General features: G+C 48.9%; 1 protein-coding gene across 2 annotated transcripts in view; it reads left to right on the forward strand.

Moving 5' to 3' along the window:
- MIEN1 (migration and invasion enhancer 1) overlaps nucleotides 1-20,121 on the forward strand; it is a 36,747-nt gene extending 16,626 nt beyond the window's left edge. Inside the window, exons 1-4 of one of the 2 annotated variants that reach the window (XM_029572765.1) lie at nucleotides 15,695-15,868; nucleotides 17,235-17,332; nucleotides 17,775-17,851; nucleotides 18,696-20,121. In XM_029572765.1, coding sequence (XP_029428625.1) covers nucleotides 15,804-15,868; nucleotides 17,235-17,332; nucleotides 17,775-17,851; nucleotides 18,696-18,779 — 324 coding nt within the window. In that variant the 5' untranslated portion in view covers nucleotides 15,695-15,803 and the 3' untranslated portion in view covers nucleotides 18,780-20,121. Of the gene's footprint in view, nucleotides 1-15,694; nucleotides 15,869-17,234; nucleotides 17,333-17,774; nucleotides 17,852-18,695 lie in introns of those variants that run through there. The other variant, XM_029572764.1, reaches the window with a different exon arrangement.
- Nucleotides 20,122-22,176: the final 2,055 nt, after the last annotated feature.

The raw sequence follows: 22,176 nt of genomic DNA on the forward strand, positions 1-22,176 counted from the left end.
TCCAAACCTTTTTTGAACCCAGCTACACTAACTGCACTAACCATATCCTCTGGCAACAACTTCCAGAGCTTTATTGTGTGTTGAGTGAAAAAGAATTTTCTCCGATTAGTCTTAAATGTGTTACTTGCTAACTTCATGGAATGCCCCCTAGTCCTTCTATATTCGAAAGTGTAAATAACCGAGTCACATCTACTCATTCAAGACCTCTCATGATCTTAAAGACCTCTATCATATCTCCCCTCAGCCGTCTCTTCTCCAAGCTGAACAGCCCTAACCTCTTCAGCCTTTCCTCATAGGGGAGCTGTTCCATCCCCTTTATCATTTTGGATGCCCATCTCTGTACCTTCTCCATCGCAACTATATCTTTTTTGAGATGCGGCGACCAGAATTGTACACAGTATTCAAGGTGTGGTCTCACCATGGAGCAATATAGAGGCATTATGACATTTTCCATTTTATTAACCATTCTCTTCCTAATAATTCCTAACATTCTGTTTGCTTTTTTGACTGCTGCAGCACACTGAGCCGACACCTCCCGTCTCAATTTTTTGCCTCGGCCTCCTCCTCTTCTAAATATAGTGGAGTGGGCATTCTTTTTTCACAGAGTGTCATGGTGGAGGTTGTCTCGGTATTGAGGGATTTGGCAGGGAGATACCTGATTGTGAAATTCAAGATGGGGAAAGATATCTATACCATTGCTAATATATACAGTCCCAACGGGGGTCAAGGGAAGTTTTTGGAAAAATTTTCAAATATCCTACGGCAAAGAGCAGAAGGTTTTATAATAGTTGGAGGAGATTTTAACATAACAAGATACCCATTTCTAGATAACAGTGGAGGTTCCAGGGGAACTACTAAAGCCAACAGACAGGGATTGGAAAATTTAATGGCCGAATGGAATTTGTTAGACGTATGGAAACTTTTTCACCCCTCTGAGCATAATTATACTTTTTTTTCTCTAAAGTACATAAGGTATACTCCAGAATAGACTTTCTTCTAGTTGATAAGGCTCTGGTGAATAAGGTGGGGGCTTCTGGGATTAATTCTATTACCTGGTCGGACCATGCAGTGGTCTGGATCTCCTCAAAGGAGTGGGAAGCGATAAAGGGAATCGAGTCTGGAGACTTAATGAGAGCCTGCTGGATAACAAGGAATATTGTGAAAGATTGAGGAAGGAGATGGGGGAATACCTAACAGACAATGAAAATGGGGAGGTATCCGCTAGTAGCATATGGGAATGTTTCAAAGTTGTAGCAAGAGGCAAATTGATCACCAGGGCAGCCTTTTTGAAGAAAACTAAAGCAGCAAAGCAATTGTTGCTATTGAATAATATAGCTAAGTTAGAAATCAAACATAAGAGACAAATAGATGCCCGGGTGGAGGTAAAGTTAGACCTTTTAAGAAGGGAATTGAAAGCATTGGATATGGAGGAGATAGCATTTCAAATGGATAAGGTCAAGCAGGAATTCTTTGAGGGAGGAAATAAAGCTGACAAGTTACTAGCTAGGAAACTTAAAGCTAAAATGCTACAGAATCAAATTTTCAAAATTTAAGGTATCCTGGATTGCTGTTCCAGTACCTGAGGGACTACAGCCCTGCCGGGCATATCAGCTCACTACTGCCACCTCTGGTGGTTTCTAATAACCTGTTTAATAAAAGAACTAATGTGTGTCTGTCTCCATACTCTAGCCTAGCCGGTGGTCCCTCTCGGGGCATCCTCCCGAGGGAATAGTCATCTGCCATCGGCCCAGGGGTCCACCCACAACTATATCAGATTCATTACAGATTGCTACTCCTTAGCAAGACGATATCTGAGACACTACAAGATTGCTGACTCCTCCCTCTCCAGGAGCCCGCTATACAGAGCTTTCTCTACAGATTACTCCTCCTATCTGACTGCTCCTCCCATCAAGCATCAGATTTCCAACAGATTGCTAACTACCTAGCAAATCCACAACACATGCTACTGATGCCAGTAATAGCAGAGGCCATTCCCTAAGTCAACTTGATTAATATAGATAAAATATAAATAAAACTGAATTTATACATCTTGAGAGGAAACAAATGAAAACAATACAAATACCAATTACTTTGAAGAATAATTTAAAAATTGAATTAACAGAAATGGTACAGAATTTGGGAGTAATAGTAGACGGGGAACTCAATTTTAAACAACACATATCAGTAAAAGTAAGGGAGGGTTACGCAAAACTGATGCTATTAAAAAATCTGAAACCTTTATTACCATTTTCAAATTTCAGAACAATACTACAGGCTTTAATATTTACAAGTACCGACTATTGTAATTCCCTATTACTCGGTTTACCAAAATCAACCATCAGACCACTACAGATATTTCAGAATACAGCAGCCAGAATTTTAACAGGCACCAAACGCGCAGAGCATATGTCTCCAGTATTAGCAGATCTGCACTGGCTTCCAATCGAATACAGAATTCATTATAAAATACTATGTACTATTCACAAAATACTATATGAGGAAAATACCGAATGGCTTAACACAAAAATTGCGATCTGCAAATAAAGCACTCCTGTCAATACCATCATTAAAACCAGCAAGGCTCACACAAGTAAGAGATAGAGCGATATCACTGGCAGGCCCAATACTGTGGAACACGATGCCACAAGATCTAAGAGTTATCACAGAGCACAAACGTTTTAAATCTGATCTTAAAACGTGATTGTTCAGACAGGCGTTTGCACCCGAGAGCAATGACAGGAAAATTGGTTATTACCTGCTAATTTTCGTTCCTGTAATACCACAGATCAGTCCAGACCAGTGGGTTATATCCTCCTACCAGGAGATGGAGGCAGAGAACAAACTTCGAGGCCTGGCTATATAACTCTAGTGCCATCTGCAGCTCCTCAGTATTGGTCGATGCCCAAGCAACAAACCACTGAAAATAGCTTTTAAACATCTATTCACCCTGAAAGCGAACATCCAGAAAAAAGGAAAAACAGGAGAGTTGGATTCCCCTAAGTTTGGAAGCCCTACCCTGACTCCGTTAATATTGGTAAAAGGAGCACTTCCTTCAGAATTCTTCAACACAGTAGCTCCCCTAAAGGACAGCCAATCTTTCGGCAGCCACGTCTGGGCGGGTCTCTGGACTGATCTGTGGTATTACAGGAATGAAAATTAGCAGGTAAGAACCAATTTTCTTTTCCTGGACATACCCAGATCAGTCCAGACCAGTGGGATGTACCAAAGCCACACTACACTGGGGGGGATCCCGAAACACCCACTCAAAGTACTTGTTCCCCAAAACTGGAGTCCTCTGGCGCCTTAACATCCAAGCGGAAATGCTTGGAAAGGGTATGCAGAGAGGACTAAACCGCAGCCCTACATATCTCCTGTGGCAAAACCAGCTGGCACTCTGCGCAAGACACCGCTTGTGCCTGCGTCGAATGTGCTGACAAACTGACCGGAAAAGTGCGGCCGTTGCAAAAATATGCTGAAGCAATAGTCTCCTTCAGCCACCTAGACAAAGTGGCCTTGGATGCCTTGTCCCCATGCCTAGGACCACCAAACAGCACAAAAAAGATCCGATTTCCGGAAGGAACTGGAAATCTTCAATAGCGCAATAAAAACCTATGCACATCCAACAGATGCAGGTCTCTATCTATTGCCGAATTGCGGGACCAGTCTGGAAATCCAGGGAGCTCTACCACCTAATTCATATGAAAGGTGGACACCACCTTAGGCAGAAAAGACGGCACTGATTGTAAGGACATTCTGTCCTGCCGGGATCCGTTTTTTGCAGAATTCAGCGGACAGGGCCTGTAATTCCGAAGCGCATCATGCTGAACAAATAGCCACTAGGAAGACCGTCTTCAGCGACAGGTCCTTGAGAGAGGCCTGACCCACTGGCTCAAAGGGCAGTACACACAACGCCCATAGGACAAGGTTCAAGTTCCACTCTGGGCATAGTTTCCGAACAGGCAGCTTCAAATGCTTGACTCCTTTGAGGAAGTGAACCACATCGGGGTGGCAGGCCAGGGATCTGCCATCTATTCGGCCCCTAAAACCTCCTAGAGTGGAAACCTGAACGCGTAAGGAATTAAACTCTATGCCCCTGGAGAATCTCTGCTGTAGAAACGCCAGAATATGAGGGACAGACGCCGACTCTGGCCCAATATCCTGTTGTGCACACCAGGACTCAAAAACTGACCTCACTCGCATGTACGCCCTGGAAGTGGATGGGCGCTTGGCCTGTAGCAGCGTGGCAATCACCGGCTCTGAATACCCTTTCAGTTTCAGACACCTCCTCTCAAAGGCCAAGCCGTGAGAGAGAATCGATCCTCCTGATCTGAGAAGATAGGGACCTGGAGCAACAGGCTCAGTAACTGCGCCAGCCTTAATGATTCAACTGTGGCTAGTCATACCAGATCTGAAACCAAGGGCAACGTGGTCATTCCGGAGCCACCAGCACTACCTGACCTCTGTACTGTTCCACTCGTCTGAGGATTCGCCCGATGAGAGGTCAAGGAGGAAAGGCGTACAACAGAATCCCTGTTGGCCCTTTAGATACCAGGGCGTCGAGACCTACCGACCCCATCTCTTTCCGTCGACTGAAAAGAACGCGTCATCTTCGCGTTGAGGCTGGTTGCCATGAGGTCCAACTGGGGAGTCCCCCATCTGGTACAAATGAGGTTCCATGCTTCTCTGGACAGCTCCCATTCCCCTGGATCCAGCTGTTATCTGCTGAGGAAGTCCACCTGGATGTTGTCCATGCCTGCCATGTGTGAGGCAGAAATGCCCTCCAGTTCCCTGTATGTACCAGGATCAGTCCAGACCGTGGGTTGAGCCTCCTGTCCAGTAGATGGAAACAGACCAAAACTGAAAAGGTATCTTATATCAGGACAGCGCCTACCCTGCATCCCTTCAGTATTTGTCTGTCTCCAGCAGATGCAGGCAAATTACCCTGCGGTTCCCTTTCCTTCTTAGTTTGCCATTGCCCTGTGGGGTTTTTCTCTCTTTCTTTTGGCAAGATCAAGCAAGTATTATTTATCGTTGCAAATTAAAAAAAAAAAAAAAGTTGTTGAAATCTCTGTTTATTTTCAGGCGACAGCTCTGTCTCTTCGCTCTTCCGGGTGCCTGCCGGGTGGGGAGGGCCCTTCCACAGCAGCTTTTAAGCCAGCAACCCAGGGGCGGACTTCTCGCCACATGGCCAGGCCGTTCCCTGCTCGGCAAACTGCAGGAATGGCGGCCATTTTGGGAATCAGTGTAATTTCGGAATCGGGGCTGCAGGAGGGAGAGGAGCCAGATTTTCATATTTCTCCCCCTGATTTAAGCCCTGTGAGTTCTCCGGAGGGGATCCCTGACCCTCCTTCTCCTCCCTTCCCTCCCCCTGGGAAGTCCAGGCCATGTTTTTCAACTGATTTTGTGCTCTTAATGCACAAATCTTACCTGGCAAGTCTGCAGGAGGAACCCCTCCCCCCGGTCCCCCCCCCTGCTAAAATCCCTCGATTGCCCACCATGCAGTCTCCGGCTGTGCCAGATGGGCAGGGCTCCATCAGGGTTAGGGTAGTGCCGGGGGTTCCCTCCCTGGATCCGCCTCAGCCACACACGGTGCTTGACCCTGACCAAGATTCGGATTTGTTGCTGCCAGGTCCACCACTTGAGGGGGATGACCCCTGAGTGCTCCGTTTGTTTCAAAGGGAAGAGCTGGAGCCGCTTATTCCCTTCGGTTACAGCCGCGATGCTAGCTAAAGTGGACCCGGTCCTGGCAGGACTCAGGGCTCCTCCATGCACTTTCCCGTTTCATCCCATGCACAAGCTGCTGCTCCTTCGGGAATGGGAAGCTCCCGAGGTGGGGCTCCGAGTGGGTAGAGCGATGGACAAGCTCTATCCTCTTCCCAAGGAATGCCTAGAGATGCTTAAAATTCCCAACGTGGATTCTTCCGTATCCGCTGTCACCAAACACACCACTATCCCGGTGGTGGGAGCCATGGCTCTGAAAGATGTCCAAGACCGCAAACTCGAACTTTAGCTCAAGCGCTTCTTTGAAGTCTTGGCCTTAGGAGTTCAGGCGACGATCTGCAGCAGTCTCATGCAGCGGGCAAGCCTTAGGTGGGTTCAACAATTGCTCAGCACCCAGGACCTCCAATCTGCAGAGGCGGAGCAGGCAGAACAGCTGGAGGGCGCTGTGGCGTATGCCCTCTACGACTTACTCCACGTGCAGGCCAGAGCAATGGTCTCAGCAGTGTCGGCCAGACATCTCTTCTGGCTACGCAATTGGTCTGCAAATTCTTCCTCCAAGTCTCAGTTGGGTACACTTACTTTCAAGGCTAAATTGCTTTTTGGCAAGGACTTTGAACAGCTTATTAAATCCCTGGGTAAGAACAAGATCTATAAGTTGCCGGAGGACCGCCCTAAACAGCCTAGGTCCTTCTTTCCTTCACGCTCCCGCTTTAGAGGCCAGCGGCGGTATAACAACAGAGCGTGGGGTTCCTTCCCGAGGGGGTCCTCCTCCAGGTCCCAGTCCTAGTCTCATTCCTTTCGAGGCCACCGTGCCTTCCGAGATGGTAACCCACAACTCTTGACCGCAAAGTCTGCTTCCCAATGAGATCCGGCCGGCCCATTCCTCTGTTCCAAACTTAGGTGGACGTCTCTCCCTGTTTCTCGAGGAATGGGTCAAAATCACAACAGATCAGTGGGTCCTCGAGGTGATAGAGAAAGATTACGCATTAGAGTTTGCTCGGGACCAGCTGGATCTTTACATAGTCTCTCCCTGCGGAAGCCGGAAGAGGCCAGCCGTCTGCCAGACCCTCAGCACACTCCAGGAGCTGGAAGCCATAGTCCCAGTCCTGGTGGAGGAACTGTTGTGACCGTCGCTGCCCGACATCTCCACTCCGCCCACCTTACCGCTTTGGCGACTCCCTCCAGGGTTGATGGAAGACTGGTTGCTACAGCGTCTTCGGCATCCCCGGACCGGCCCGATGCTGCAATCCGCCATGTTGACCTGATGCCTAGGGGCGCACGCGCGGCCCCCACCTCAAGTACCAGAAGTGGCGCGAACCTCAGGGGCGTCCCCCTGAGATGACGTCACCTACTTCAGATATTTAAAGGTCTCTGAATTGCTAACAACTCGAGTTAGCAAGTATAAGGATTCGTTCTATCTACGCTACTCTGCCTCCGCGGACTAACCAGGGGTACCCGCTCCTCGGGTGCCTTGTTCTCTCCTACTTTGTAGATTGCAGTCTGGAACCGGTACTCACTCCTCGAGGGCCCTCATTCCCGGACTTCTTTGGAATTCACTTCTGCCTGGAAGTCATCGCTGCCTACTACATTGTGAGTTACCATCGCTCTCTCAGAGCTTTCCCTGGAACCAGGTACTCGCTCCTCGAGGTCCTACTTCATTCCAGCTCCTGGGCTTCTATGAGACATTGTGTGAGTGCTACCATCAAGTTCTGTCCACGAACCCTGCATACCATGCCTACTCACTATATATTTCAGTTTCTCTACAGCTCAGCCTCCAGGGATCGCTGTTCCAGTATCTGAGGGACTACAGCCCAGCCAGGCATTCCAGCTCACTACTGCCACCTCTGGTGGTTTAGTATACTGTCTAATAAAAGAACTAGTGTGTGTCTGTCTCCTAACTCTGAGCCTGACCAGTGGTCCCTCTCGGGATCTTCCCCCGGGGGCGTGGTCATCTGCCACCAGTCCAAGGATCCACCCATAACTCTCCTAAATAATAACAGGAACAAGGCGCCGGCCAGTATTCCATCTACTTCGTCGTGCCCAAAAAGGACAGTTCCTTCCATCTGATCTTGGATCTCAAGAGAGTCAACCGGGCCCTCAAGGTTCCCCATTTTCGAATGAGACCCTGAGGGCTGTGATAGCGGCGGTTCGCTCAGGCGAATATCTGGCCTCGCTCGACTTGACGGAGACTTACCTACACATACCGATATGACACGGATCACCAGAAGTATCGCCGCTTCAACATTCTGGGACAACACTTCCAGTTTCGGGCGCTCCCTTCGGCCTCGCCACCGCGCCGCGAACCTTTATCAAGGTCATGGTGGTGATGGCGGCCGCTCTCCGCCGCGAAGGGATCTTAGTCCATCCTTACTTGGACGATTGGCTCATTCATGCCAAGTCGGAGACTCTCTGCAGGATAGCAGTTGACAGGGTCCTGGCTCTCCTCACCTCCCTTGGGTGGATAGTCAATTTTTCCAAGAGCAATCTCCAGCCCTCCCAGGTCCTGGAGTTTCTGGGGGCGCGCTTCGACACCCGAGTCGGCAAGGTGTTCCTGCTGGACACTCAGGCGCTCAAACTTATGGATCAAGTGCGCAACTTTCTATCGCTCCCGCTCCCCACAGCTTGGGACTACCTTCAAGTCCTGGGGACCATAGCTTCCACTATCGACCTGGTTCCTTGGGCTTTTGCGCAAATGCGACCATTACAGAAAGTTTGCTATCCCGCTGGAAGCCGGTGTCGGAACAATTTCGGACGGCTCTCCCGCTCTCCAACTCTACCATCGCCGCCATACAATGGTGGCTATCGCGTGCACACCTTCTGAAGGGGATGCCCTTACAGACTCCTCAGTGGATAGTGGTCACGACGGATGCCAGCCTCTCAGGTTGGGGAGCGGTGTGTCAATCCCAGGCTATGCAGGGATACTGGTCCCCAGTTCAATCCCACTGGCACATCAATTGGCTGGAGGCCAGAGTGGTCCGCCTGGCTCTCAAGGTCTTCTTTTCTCTGCTCCGTCGCAAGGCAGTGCGAGTGGTCTCGGACAACTCCACTACGGTAGCCTATATCAATCGGCAGGGGGGCACCAGGAGTCGTCTAGTGGCCTGGAAGCCAGCAAGCTCTTTGCCTGGGTGGATCAGCATCTGGATCGCTTAGCAGCTTCCCACATTGCGGGGAAGGAGAATGTGCAAGCTGATTTCCTGAATCGTCAGTGTCTAGACCCCAGCGAATGGGAGTTGTCAGACGGAGCAATGGATCTGATTGTCCGCAGGTGGGGTCCTCCTCCCCTGGACCTGATGGCTACTTTGAGCAATACCAAAGCTCCCAGATTCTTCAGCCGCAGAAGGGAGCACTGCTTGGAAGGAGTGCATGCCCTGGTCCTTCCCTGGCCTCACGACATACTCCTGTACGTGTTTCCACCTTGGCCTCTAGTGGGAAAAGTACTCAGAAGAATAGAACTTCACTGGGGACCCCTCGTGGCACCTGAGTGGCCACACAGACCGTGGTTCGCGGATCTGGTAAACCTCACGACAGACGGCCCTCTTCGCCTCGGCCATCTTCCCCGCCTTCTCTGGCAGGGTCCCGTATTTTTCATTCAGGTGGCTCGCTTTTGTCTAGCGGCCTGGCTTTTGAATGGCAGAGATTGAGAAAGAAGGGATATAAGGAAGAAGTTATATCCACTCTGCTGCTGGCTCGTAAGCAGTCTACCTCTCTCGCTTACGTCCGGGTCTGGAAAGTTTTTGAGAATATATATGCGGAATTGGGAGTCCTGGATCGTAAGGCTCCGGTATCCCAGGTCCTTTCCTTCCTCCAGAAGGGCCTCTCTAAAGGTTTGTCTTTCAGCTCATTGAGGGTGCAAGTGTCCGCTCTCGTCTCTCTTTTAGGGAGTATTGATGGTTACGCGGTGGCGGCTCATCCGGATGTCGTTCGTTTCCTCAAAGGGGCCAAGCATTTGAATCTGCCTGTCTGGACTACTTGTCCCTCATGAAGTCTTAACTTGGTGCTTCAGGCTCTCTGTGAGGCGCCTTTCAAACATCTCCGCCGGTCTACTCTCAAGGATTTGACACATAAGATCATTTTCCTGGTTTCTATTTGCTCCGCCAGAAGGGTGTTGGAGATCCAAGCGTTGTCTTGCAGGGAACCCTTCCTACGTTTCTCTGATTCAGGGGTCTCCCTCAAGACGGTACCATCCTTCTTGCCGAAGGTTGTGTCTTCCTTTCATGTCAACCAGTCAGTGGAGCTCCCCACATTTTCTTCTGATGACATAGCAAGTACGGCGGGGGGGTGATCTTCGGCGTCTTGATGTAAAACGAGTCTTACTGTGTTATCTTCAGTTTACAAACGAGTTCTGAGTCTCGGATCGCCTGTTTGTCCTATGGAGTGGCCCAAATAGGGGCAACAAGGCTTCGATTGCTCTTTGGTTGAAGGAGGCGATTGCGTTGGCGTATATCTGTCAAGGCCGATCGGTTCCGGAGAGTCTAAAGGCACATTCCTTGCATTCGCAGGCTGCTTCTTGGGCAGAGAGTCAGTCGGTCTCTCCACAGGAAATATGCAGGGCGGCTACGTGGAAATCTCTGCATACATTTGCTCGTCATTACCGCCTCGATGTACAGGTGCCAGTTTTTGGCTCCTTCGGACGGCAGGTGCCACCCTATGTAGGGAAGCTTTGGTACATCCCACGGGTCTGGACTGATCTGGGTACGAACAGGGAAAGGAAAATTGGTACCTACCTGCTAATTTTTGTTCCTGTAGTACCACGGATCAGTCCAGACGCCCTCCCATGTACTTTCTGTCCGTCCACTCGAAGTTTCTTTCTCTGCAGGTAATTGCATACCTTACTTTTATATTATAATTTGAGGCACCGGAAGCATCTATTAGATGACAATGGATATCTATGCAAGAGCGATTATATACAGAGTTCATTCAATTGTTCAATTTTTCTCAGTTCTCTTGTTGCTTGCTTGATCTTCTACTGGTTATCTTTATAGTTATCTGTTTCGATAATGTTTCTACTGAAGGGATGCAAGGTAGGCTCTGTCCTGATGTAGGATACCCTTTCAGTTTTGGTCTGTCTCCATCTGCTGGACAGGAGGCTCAACCCACAGTCTGGACTGATCCGTGGGTCTACAGGAACAAAAATTAACAGGTAAGAAGCAATTTTCCTATGGCATTGGGCCCAGGTGAAGAGGAAATGAGCTTCTTGGGTTATAGCAGGGATCTTTGCACCGCCCATGGTGATGTTGTCTGAAAATACTCAAACCATCCGACCCTGCACCAGATCCAGAAATGCTTCCAAAGCCCTGATTCCAGCCACACTGTGCCGCTCTGCCCAAGCACATCACCACCACCCCCCCCCCCCCCCCCCCAGCCTCGGAGGCTGGCGTCCATGGACACTACTACCCAATCTGGGGTTTCGAGGGGCATTCCTCTCTGGAGATTGGAATCCACAAGCCACCATGCCAGGCTGGATCTGGACTGCGAGGTGAGGGGTAGCTGACCCTGATACTGCTCCGACACTGGGCTCCATCAAGAAAAGAGAGCTTGCTGCAACAGCCTTGAGTGAGCAAACGCCCATGGGACGAGATCTATTGCTGAGGTCATAGATCTCAGAACCTGAAGATAGCCCCAGGCTGTAGGAGTCTGTGTTGTCCTCGAGTAAATCACCTGCCGTTGCAATTTGCGCATCCATTCTTCTGTCAGAAACACTCGGCCCAGACGAGAATTGAAGCAAGCCCCTAGGTATTCCAGGACCTGGAAAGGAACCAGGTGACTCTTCACAAAGTTGATCAACCACCCTAACGACTGCAGCATGTGGGTCACATGACAAATAGTCCGCTGACAGTCCTCCTCTGACTTTGCCCGGAGGAGCCAGTCATTGAAGTACGGGTGCACCAATGCTCCTTCCCGCCGAAAGGTTGCCGCAACTACCACCATAACCTTGGTGAAGGTGCGGGGAGCCAATGCCAGCCCTAAGTAGAGTGCATGAAACTGGAAATGCTGTCCCAGGATCGAGCACCGCAGGAACTGCTGATGATCGCTCCGGATTGGGATATGGAGGTAGGCCTCTGTGAGGTCCAAGGAGGTGAGGAACTCTTTCTTGTGTACTGCCGCAGTCACTGTGCGCAGGGTCTCTATTCGAAAAAGTGGGACTTTCAGACTGCAGTTCACTTGTTGGAGGTCCAGAATGGACCGAAATGTCCCCTCTATTTCTGGCACCACAAAATACACGGAGTACCATCCTGCCCCTCATTCCGCCTCAGGAACTGTAACGATGGCCTGCAGGCTTATTGGTCGTAGTTCTTGCCCACTTCTCGTAAAATTGGGACACCCTTCCCCTAACCGCCATCTCCGGGGAGTGGGAGCTCCTGATGTCATTGGGAGATTTTACAGGCTGCAGTTCCCTGCCGGAACCTCCTCTCGCAGCCTGGTTGGGTCCCTGAAAGGACTGCTGACGTCCCGAGGAAGGCCTGGATCCAGAAGCAGAGGAACCCCTTCTTTCTTAGATTTTCTGGAATCTCTGACCCGGGACCTTGGGGCAAAGGCTTTCCGAAAAGGCTTTCTATCCTCCGGGAGCCTATTCCCTCTGGATTCTCCCAGTGACTTTACCAGCTGGTCCAAGTCCTCGCCAAACAGGAGCTTCCCCCTGAAGGGAAGGTTACATAAGCGTGCTTTAGAAGAAGAGTCAGCCAACCAATTCCAGGGCCACAGCAAACTTCGGGCCGCTACTGAAGAGGCCATGGAATGCGCTGAAGTCCTTACGAGGTCATACAGGGCATCCACTGCGTAATCCACTCCTGCCTCCATACGCTACCTGCGCCTGGGACATGGTCCCCGAGGTTGATGGATCCTGAGGTTGCTGGATCCAACTCATACAGGCGCACTGCATCATACTGGCACATACAGCCGCTCTGAGGCTCAAAGCCGAGACTTCAAAAAGGCGCTTCAGGTGGACTTCCAATTTTTTGGATCCTGGGCATCCTTCAGGGCCGCCGAACCTGCCACAGGAATGGTAGATTGCTCAATAACGGCAGAGACCGCCGCATCTACTTTGGGGGTCTGAAAGGACTGCCAATTCCCCTCTGACAGCGGATACAGCTTGGCCATGGCCCGTCCAACCTTGAGGCCAGCAAGCGGGGCATCCCATTCCCTGCTGATAAGCTTCTGTATCTTCTTCGGAATTGGGAAAGCCCATCCAGGACCAGGTTTACCCCCTTCGCTGTCCGAATCCTCCTGTGACAATTTGAGCCCTAATTCCTCCAGCACCTGGGGAATAAGGGGCTTAATTAGCTGAACCACCCGAGGGTCATCCCCCCAAGGGGCGTCCAGCAACAACGGGTAGTCCCCACCAGCCTCTGGGTCCGGATCAGGGTCAGAGTCACCTTGGGGCGTGGCTGCCCTAGGGCCTGGAGAAGGCAGGACCTGAGTCTTTAGATGCTTGGTAAAGCCACCAGCGCTGTCCTGGGACTTCCTCTTTGCAGCCTTCCTAGCCAGGAATGCCTCATGCATTAGTAGCACAGACTCTGGGAAAAAACCCTCCGGATCCCATATACTTGCTACTGGAATTCGAAGCTATATCCTTTGGGTCTCCCTGGCCCGGTTCCACCACTGCTAGGAAAAAGCGGGGATAGCGGAGAAAGTGTGTGTGTGGGGGTGGGAGTGAGACTTCCTTAGCCTTCTTCCCCTGGGTAACCTTTGAACCCAGGGGAATAGCAGTCGATCCTGCTCTCCCTGCAGGACCATTCCTAGGCTTTCTGGGCTTCTGACCCTTAGCAGAAGAGCCTTCCCTCCGCAGCGCATGAGGCACAGAGAGAGTGAGCATCCAACTCTAAAACCAGGCCATAGGCCCTACAAACCTTCACCAAGGCAATTTCAGACATGGCAGTCCTTCTCCCAGCACGACTGGGTTACCAGAAGGAAGAAATTAGATGGGCTGGGTCTAGCATAAAAAACAAAATGGCTCCCAGCCTAGCACAGGCCAAGCCGATTAAACTGCCCAGGCCCTCAGAATGCCTGCTCGGAGGCCAAAATATTCCCAGAAGCTACTTCCCCACCCAAGGAGGCTCCGGGAATTAAGATGCTCCTCCTCCCCCAGCAGAACACTGCCTGAAAAGGAAAGCCTCAGAGAAAAGGCCCTTGCAGAGAAAAGAACTGAAGGCAAAAAAAAAATGTATGTATTTATTTTTTTTTAACTCAGGAAGTAAGAACAAAAAAATTCCCCACAGGGTACTTTCCTTTAGGAGGCGCTGGAAGAGGGCTTCGGGAAGTGGAGGGAACCAGTCCCCTGGCTATCCAACTCCCCGGAATCCAAGGGCTCTACAGCCGGAGGTATCCAACCCCCCGTTCGCCCTGCTCCACCCAAGGGATGGCCCGCTATCTGAACCTCACACCTCGGGGAGCCCTGCCAAAACTCAGTCCAGAGTTGCAGGATGCACAACCACCATCTGCTGGAGACAGAGAAATACTGAGGAGTTGCAGATGGCACTAGAGTTATATAGCCGGGCCTCGAAGTTTGTTCTCTGCCTCCATCTGCTGGTAGGAGGATATAACCCACTGGTCTGGACTGATCTGGGTATGTCCAGGAAACATAGAATTGTTTTATTTCATTAAATTTACTAGGTGTATAGGATTTTAAGATTGATTGATATTGTTATGTTATAGATTACAGTTTTAGTAGTACTAACATCTAATGTTTTTGTGTATTTTATTATGAATCGATGCAAGAGTGTTTTTATTGAGATGTCTGGCACTTGAGTCAATTTTATTGTTTGTAATTTATTAATTTATATCACATGCCCTGTAAACCATTGTGAATGAATTGCTCCAAATGACGGTATATAAACCTTACTAAATAAATAAATAAAATAATAGCAGTTAATGGACTTCTCCTCCAAAAACTTATCCAAACCTTTTTTAAACCCAGCTACACTAATTGCACTAACCACATCCTCTGGCAACAAATTCCAGAGCTTGTGTGTTGAGTGAAAAAGAATTTTCTCTGATTAGTCTTAAATGTGCTACTTGCTAACTTCAAAGAGTGCCCCCTAGTCCTTCTATTATTCGAAAGTGTAAAAAACCGATTCTAGACCTCTCATGATTTTAAACACTTCTATCATAATCCCCCTCAGCTGTCTCTTCTCCAAGCTGAACAGCCCCAACTTCTCTAGGGTTTCTTCTTAGGGGAACTTTTTTCTGTACTGGGCAAGGGTTTGTCTATGTTCTGTGTGACTGAGATGAGGAATTCGGGTAGTGTGTAGCTCCTGCCCCATGGAGCTCCGCTAAGAAACGGGGAGCAGTTGAGCAGCAGGGGCTCGCCTTCCTTGCACTGAGAGGCTGGAAGTTAGTTCACAGGTATGATTTATTTATTTAAGCATTTTCTATACTGTCGTTTCAAAATAAGATCACAACGGTTTCCAAAAGCAACATTCACATTTTATGTCAACCCAACACCAAAACATGTTAACTAGATTATTAAAATAGGCACTGTTTACGATGTATGCACATTTATTAAAATTTATGGAAATGAGTATGTACAACCCTCCCCATCCCCAAGTCATCAAGTGTCCAGTCCTGGTCTGTGGAAAAGCTGGCAACCCTACTATGGAACCAACGTTGCCTCCTTGCTCTCCTCTTATTCACCCCCCAGACTGGGCTAGCAAGGTGCAAAGGGAATTCATTTCATTCATAAATGCAGCAAGAACTATTTAAAAGCTCTACTAAAGGTCATTTCCTGAGGAGCCCCTAGGGCCCAGGTGTTTCTTCCTAAAATATTTTACTTTCAGGAATGGAAAGAAACGACTTCCAAACACTGTTCCTGACCTTAGACTGGGGAACAGCATCTTTCCCCTGCTCCTGTGAGCTCAGGTTCATGAAGACTGTAAGAACCTCGCTTGGGCTTACTTTAGTTTCAGCAAGCGAGAAAGTGAACAATACCACGAGAAGGAGGAAGTGACGTTGCGAGACGGAAGTAAACGACATCGCTGGCGAAAGCGAGTGATGTCGCAAGGAGGGACTCTGATACTATAGGGCGGAATAGAACGTGGCGACATAATAAGGAAACCACTGAACGGCCCTGCCCCCTCTAGCACGTGATGAGGTCAGCTGACGGCATAGAAATGGATGCGGGGAATAACGTTAATATCGTGGTTGAGTACTGGTGAGCGCCCGCGACGCAGGCTCAGCATGCTGTGATGCGCGCCCCCCTTCCCCTCACTGACCGAGGGAAGGTGCAAAACCCGTTTGTGATCCTGAATGCCTCAGAGCAGAGGGTGTTCCTCTGCACCTCTCGTGCTGCACGTTGGGTTACTGTTTGACATAAGACAGCGCTGACGAACCATGCCAGGCCTGGCTTGCCCCACGGTCGCGCTGGATGTGGAGCTCCAATTTCTTTAGGAAGAGCAGGACTACAAATCCAGAGAGGAACTGGGGCAAAAGCAGAAGTGGCTGAGCGTGGGAGGGTAGATGTACCCATGACCCCACCCCTAGGGTTGCCTACTGACCCCTGTTAGACTGAACAGGCTGATGTAGGTTTGGTTTGACCCTTTTCCTGCATGGATTTGTGGTTTTGATTTTTCTTAGGGTTTTGTTTGAAGGCATGAAAATGACTTGCATATTGGAGGCCTTTTAGGGAAATCAACGGTACAATCATAACTGCATGCAGTGGACAAAACGAGAACCTGATCAGCCTGTTTGGATGACCTGGGGTCAGCTGGCAACCCAATCCCCTTCTCATCTCTGTTGCTGGACGAAAAGGTTGCTTTCGGGTGTCACCTTTTTTTAGATTCATGAGGACACAGACTGGTTCAAAAAGACAGCCTGCACCCTTTGACACAGCCCTACCTTCTCCCTGCAGCTATATTTGAGGAATGTGAGGTTGATGTCCATTACCTGCTATTAATTGAGTTGACTTAGAAAATAGCCACTGCTATTACTAGCAATGGTAACATGGAATAGACCTAGTTTTTGGGTACTTGCTAGGTTCTTATGGGCTGGATTGGCCACTGTTAGAAACAGGATGCTGGGCTTGATGGACCCTTGGTCTGACCCAGTATGGCAGGTTCTTATGATGTCACGGGAAGGATCCAGAAGTGTGAGTAGGATATCAGAATTTGGGCACTTTGGATTTGGTGGTATGTTTGTGAGGTTTTGGATGCAGAGGATGGGGGTAAAGCCTGGGTGACCAACTTTGGGTGTATGGGCAAACCTTAGGAAGCTTGGAGTTTTGTGCTGGGGTGGCCTTTGTGTTTAGTCCCAGACCCCATTTTACTACACCGGCATTTATTGAAAAATGTGGGACAGTTAGAGCAGCTAGGGACTCTTCTATCGCACCCAAAGTAAGACTGGATGGACTTTATAGTCCTTTTCTGCTCTCATTTTTATGTGTAATAGCAGCTCCAACAAGGCTCCTAGAAATCTGCCACAGAAGCCCTGGGTTGACCTGACTTTGTAGAGATATCATGGGCAATTTGGGCTTGCTGGTAGCAGGTGCAATATTTTTCATTGATTTTCTTTTTGTCCCTCAGTGACCACTGTGGCTTTGAGTCTCACTATCAGGAGCTGGCCAGCGTAATAAAAGAACATCACCCCGATATTTCCATAGATTCCAGACCCGGACCAACAGGTGAGTCTCTTGAATCATCTTGCAGGTAACATAAGCATGCCACTAGTATGAGAGAGCTAGGCTTCCCTGGAGAGGGGTTGGGTGGGGTTAGGCCCTTGCTCTACATGTTGAGGGCAGCAGAAAGCCTTGTGTGGTCCTGTCCGTGGTACCACTTACAAGTATGTTCCCCTGTACAACAGGAGCTTTCAGGCAGAGAAAACTGCAGTTCTTAAAAGTAATTTTTAAGCCCTAGCCTTTCATAGGTGCATTTGATTGCCACCTGGTGACCACAACAGTAATGTGTTCTTGCCATTACTAACCATGCTTTGTGAATATATTAAAGTGAAGCAGTATATGAAGTGACATGCTAGTACCTTAAACTTGTCTTTTTGCTTGGTGTGTAGAATTATATCAGAGACTCTTGAGGAAAGACTGCAGCTTCTTATGGTTTTTCATCTTTCAGGAGCCTTTGAAATTGAAATAAATGGGCAGTTGGTTTTCTCCAAACTAGAACTTGGTGGGTTCCCTTACGAGAAAGATGTAAGTATATCCTGTCGCAGGCAACTTGAGGGATGAGTCATTTGCATCATGGGTCTGACAGTTTTTTACTCTCCTGCAGGGAACGGGATTGGGGTGGGGAGGAGTTAGGACAGAAGGAGTTTGCTGAAGGGTTTCAGCCTCAGCTGGAACACAAAATTATACATCTCAGAATGTATCAGCTGCATGCTTACCTGCTTGAATGTAGTCATTGCTGCTTTACTGTGCAGCACTGATGTGGGAGACAGGTTTTGTACACTTACTGTCCTGGTGTCTGTGAGCAGGGGAGTCATTAGTGCTAAAAGCTTCTGTGATCTGCGCCGGCTTGCAGGAGAAATCCACATACATATAAACAGAAACCTAGAACATAACAGCAGGTGAAGACCACACAACCCATCCACCTCTCCAGGATAACACAGAGGGGATCAGCTGGGATGTGGAATTAGGTTCATTAAATCAAAACTTTATGCATCCCAGTGGGGGTCAGTTTCACTCCATGAAACTTAACAGGTAGCAGATTTAAAAGAAATTGTAGAACATTTTTATCACACGGTGCACAATAAAGATGTGGAATTCTGAGCTGGAGGATGTGGTCAAGGTGAACTAGCATAGCTAGATTTAAAAAAGGTTTGGACAAGTTTCTGGAGGAAAGTCTAAGCCAGTGCTTATCCCTTGGAGTGAGCTACAAGGAATGGATCTACTCTTTGGGATCTGCTAGGTACTTGTGACCCAAATTGACCACTGTCAGAGACAGTTTGCTGGGCTGGATGGACCTTCAGTCTTGACCCAGCATGGCAAGCTTTATGTTCTTGTAATTGGCTGACAAGTGTGTCTTCTTTCCCTACAGTTGATGTTGGCCATCAGGAGAGCCATCATTGGACAGCCACTGGAGAAAATCACAAACTGCCGAGCTCCCTGTGTCATCCTGTAGCCGCCTACTCTGTATGGGGCTTGTACATGGTACTGTTCTTATTAAAGCTATTTCTATGCCACGGTTGGTATTGTTCCCCCGTCACACTTTGTTTTCTTTGGGAGCAGAATAATTTTACCACAACCAGTCTAATCTGAGTAGTGTGACTTTCTAACTTTGGTATAAAAATAGCCTTAAAGCCAGATTACATGAAAATAGGACATACAGAAGGACTGCATGAGAGCAAGACAGGTCTGCTCCTCCCCCTGGAGAAAGGCGACTGGTCCTCAACCCTTGCACTGCCCTCGCCATGCAGTCACTTGTCATGGAACACTTGGAGAATTGTCTTGGTGGATCAGTTCCTTACATTATTTCCTGCACTAATGAATTCCACGTGCAAAGTGTTTTGCATGCAGCTATTTTGAAAATTAACAGGGATTCACAAGGATGTAGATGTAGTGTTATGTCTAGGTCCTGAAATCTTATGATGGTGTGAGGGTGCTTTAAGCATCGAAGTGCCCCTTTCTACTGCACGGAAACTCAGTTTGCAAAGCCCTCTCCTAACTATCCATGCACTGTCATATCTGTGCCTCGTGGCTTTGCTTAACATATGTTACCCTTCTCATTTTAAAAATTAAATCATGATTTAGTGATTGGGAGAGCTGACCATTGCTGCTCTTCTGCGCCAGAGCCTACATCTTGAGACAGCTCTGTAGAAATATTTGGTCTGCTGTCTTTCAGGGTTAAATGAGTATATTAAATACAAGCTAGCTCTTCGCCTATGTTGAGAGGGAGACTGGGTTATCTCTGCTTGCTGCAGCACATGGAGTATGTGACACTTCTGCAGGCGTGCACATCTGGAATCAAACATTTATCCTCTATAGGACTTGCTGTCTAACAGTTATCTTTGGCATTGTATAAAGAGATGTTATGTAAAATAAAGGTTTTCCATGGTCCTGTAAACAGATGTTTCAACATTAGGTTATTGGCAACTGCTGAGTTATATTCCCCCTCCCCATTCCAGTCCTGTTGAAGGCTAAAACTACCCTATTTTGACATATAAGAAGTAGCAGTAGGTCTGGCACATGCTAAGTATCCAGCTGCAGGGCTAGGGATAAGGAAGCTTGGGGGAGGCCTGGAAGGAGCAGCAGTGTGGCACTTGCTTTTCTAGTGAAATACCTAGGGCAGAGCATGTTCTGAAGACAGACAGTCTGGGTAAAGTCAAAGTGAATCTAGTCATGCTGGTCATTTGTTTTTAAACACCAGATTGTAGCTTTCCTGTTTTAAATGTTTAGCTTGTCTGTATCAAATGCTGCAGAGGTTTACTCCTGAATAAATGGTTACATCCGCTTAGATCCCTTAACAGCCTCTGGGAGCTATTACATATGTTAGTGGTAGCTAATTCTGGACCTCAAGAGCCACAAACAGGCCTGGTTTTAAGTATTTCCACAATGTATATGCATTAGTTCCCTGTACGTACCTGGATCAGTCCACAGTGGGTTGACCCACCTTTCCAGCAGATGGAGACAGAGAAAAACTCAAAGGGTATCCTATATCAGGACAGTGCCTAACTGCGTCCCTTCAGTATTTCTCTGTCTCCAGCAGTTGAAGGTAGTTGAACCTGCGGTTCCCAGTATTTAGCTGTTTTCTCTCTCTGTGGGAATTTTTTCCCTTCCTACCTCTTGTTTTCACAGGATCAAACAAGTATTAGTTACTTAAATTACAATAATTTATAAAAAAAAAAAAAGAAAGTTTTCTCAAGTGAGACAGAATTCTGTCTCCTACCTCTTATAGGGTCCTAGGGGGGATTTTTCCCCTTTGAGACTTCAGCCTAGGACCCCTTCTTCCCAGTGACCCATTGCCTGGCTTGGGGTGATACTGGTGGTCCAGTCCCTCCCCCCTTTTATGGTGTGACTCCTGAAATGCTCCATGCCTCAGGTCCCTTAGCAGAGATGCCTTTATTCCTCTGCTAGTAAAAAAAAAAAAAGAGTAAGGCAGCTTACCACGATTAAGCTTAACTATAACCTGCATTGGCCCTGAGCCATGGTTTTTGCTTTCTCATTTCTTCATCTATTACCCTATTCAGTGTTTGAGAAATACTGATATGATAGTCTTACTGGAAGACTGGCTACCAGAGGGGTCTGTGCAAGTTAACAGGGGGAAGGAGCATAGCAGGGCTGAGTCTCCTGCTCCCGATCGCTCGCAGCCAGGCACAGCTGATTCTGCCGCTTTTCTCCACGGCAGCTTTGTTTCCCCCCTCCTCTGTGCTTATGCCGCGCTCAGCTTTTTGTTTAGCTTCGCGGCTCTCCCGAGACAGGCTTTGCTCCCTTTGTTTGCCCGGTGGGGAGGGTACCCTCGGCGGTGACAAAATCGGCGGTATGTGGTCAGTCCATCAAACGTGCTGCCAGGCCGGCCCCCTCACTGAAAACCTCAGGAACGGTGGCCATTTTGTCCTCTGCTCTCGCAGCAGATTTGGGACCCGATGGGGGAAGGGAGCCTGATTTTAGTCATTTCCTGCCGGATTTAAGCCCCGTGGACACTCTGGGGCAGTCCCTGACCCCCCCCCCCCCCATGATGTCCCCCCTCCCCCAATGTCCAGGAAAGCTCATCACTGTTTTTCCACTGACTTTATTTTATTGTTGCACAAGTCCTATCTGGCGAGCCTGGAAGAGCAAAATGATCTCTCCCCGGCAAAGATCCCTCGTACATCTGTCGGGCAGGGCCCTAAAACCCCGGATACGCAAGGCACTAGGTCAGGACCGTACCGCATCCACCAAACCCTCCTCATCCAGATATGTTACTCTCAACTCCGCCAGTCGAGGGAACGACCCACGGGTTTTGCGTTTGTTCCAGCGGGAAGAGCTTGATCCGCACATTCCTTTTGTCCTGGATGAATTGGGGATAGAGGCTCCTTCTGAAGAATCCACCAGTGCCTCTACTTCACGCAGCGTGGACTCCGTCCTGGCTGGCCTGAGGGCCATCCCATTGCATCCCATGCTAATGCAGCTACTGCTCCGGGAGTGGGAGTCCCCCCGAATCTGGGCTCCGGGTTGGTAGGGCAATGGACAAGCTCTATCCCCTCCCAGACCAATGTTTAGATATGCTCAAGGTTCCTAAAGTTGACGCTTCGGTGTCCGCGGTCACCAAACGCACCACCCTCCTGGTGGTGGGAGCAACGGCGTTAAAAGATCTTCAGGATCGTAAATTGGAGCTGCATCTCAAAAAGATTTTTGAAGTCCTGGCTTTAGGGGTCCGGGCAACAGTCTATAGCAGTCTCATGCAGTGGGCAAGCTTCAGGTGAGTTCAGCAATTACTCAGCACGCAGGACCTCCTGTCTGCAGAGGCGGAACAGACAGAACGGCTGGAAGCCATGGTGGCATATGGGGCTGCTGCCCTCTATGATCTCCTCGGTGCAGGC

This window comes from Rhinatrema bivittatum, chromosome 12 (assembly GCF_901001135.1).
Source record: "Rhinatrema bivittatum chromosome 12, aRhiBiv1.1, whole genome shotgun sequence".
Classification (NCBI taxonomy): Eukaryota; Metazoa; Chordata; class Amphibia; order Gymnophiona; family Rhinatrematidae; genus Rhinatrema; species Rhinatrema bivittatum.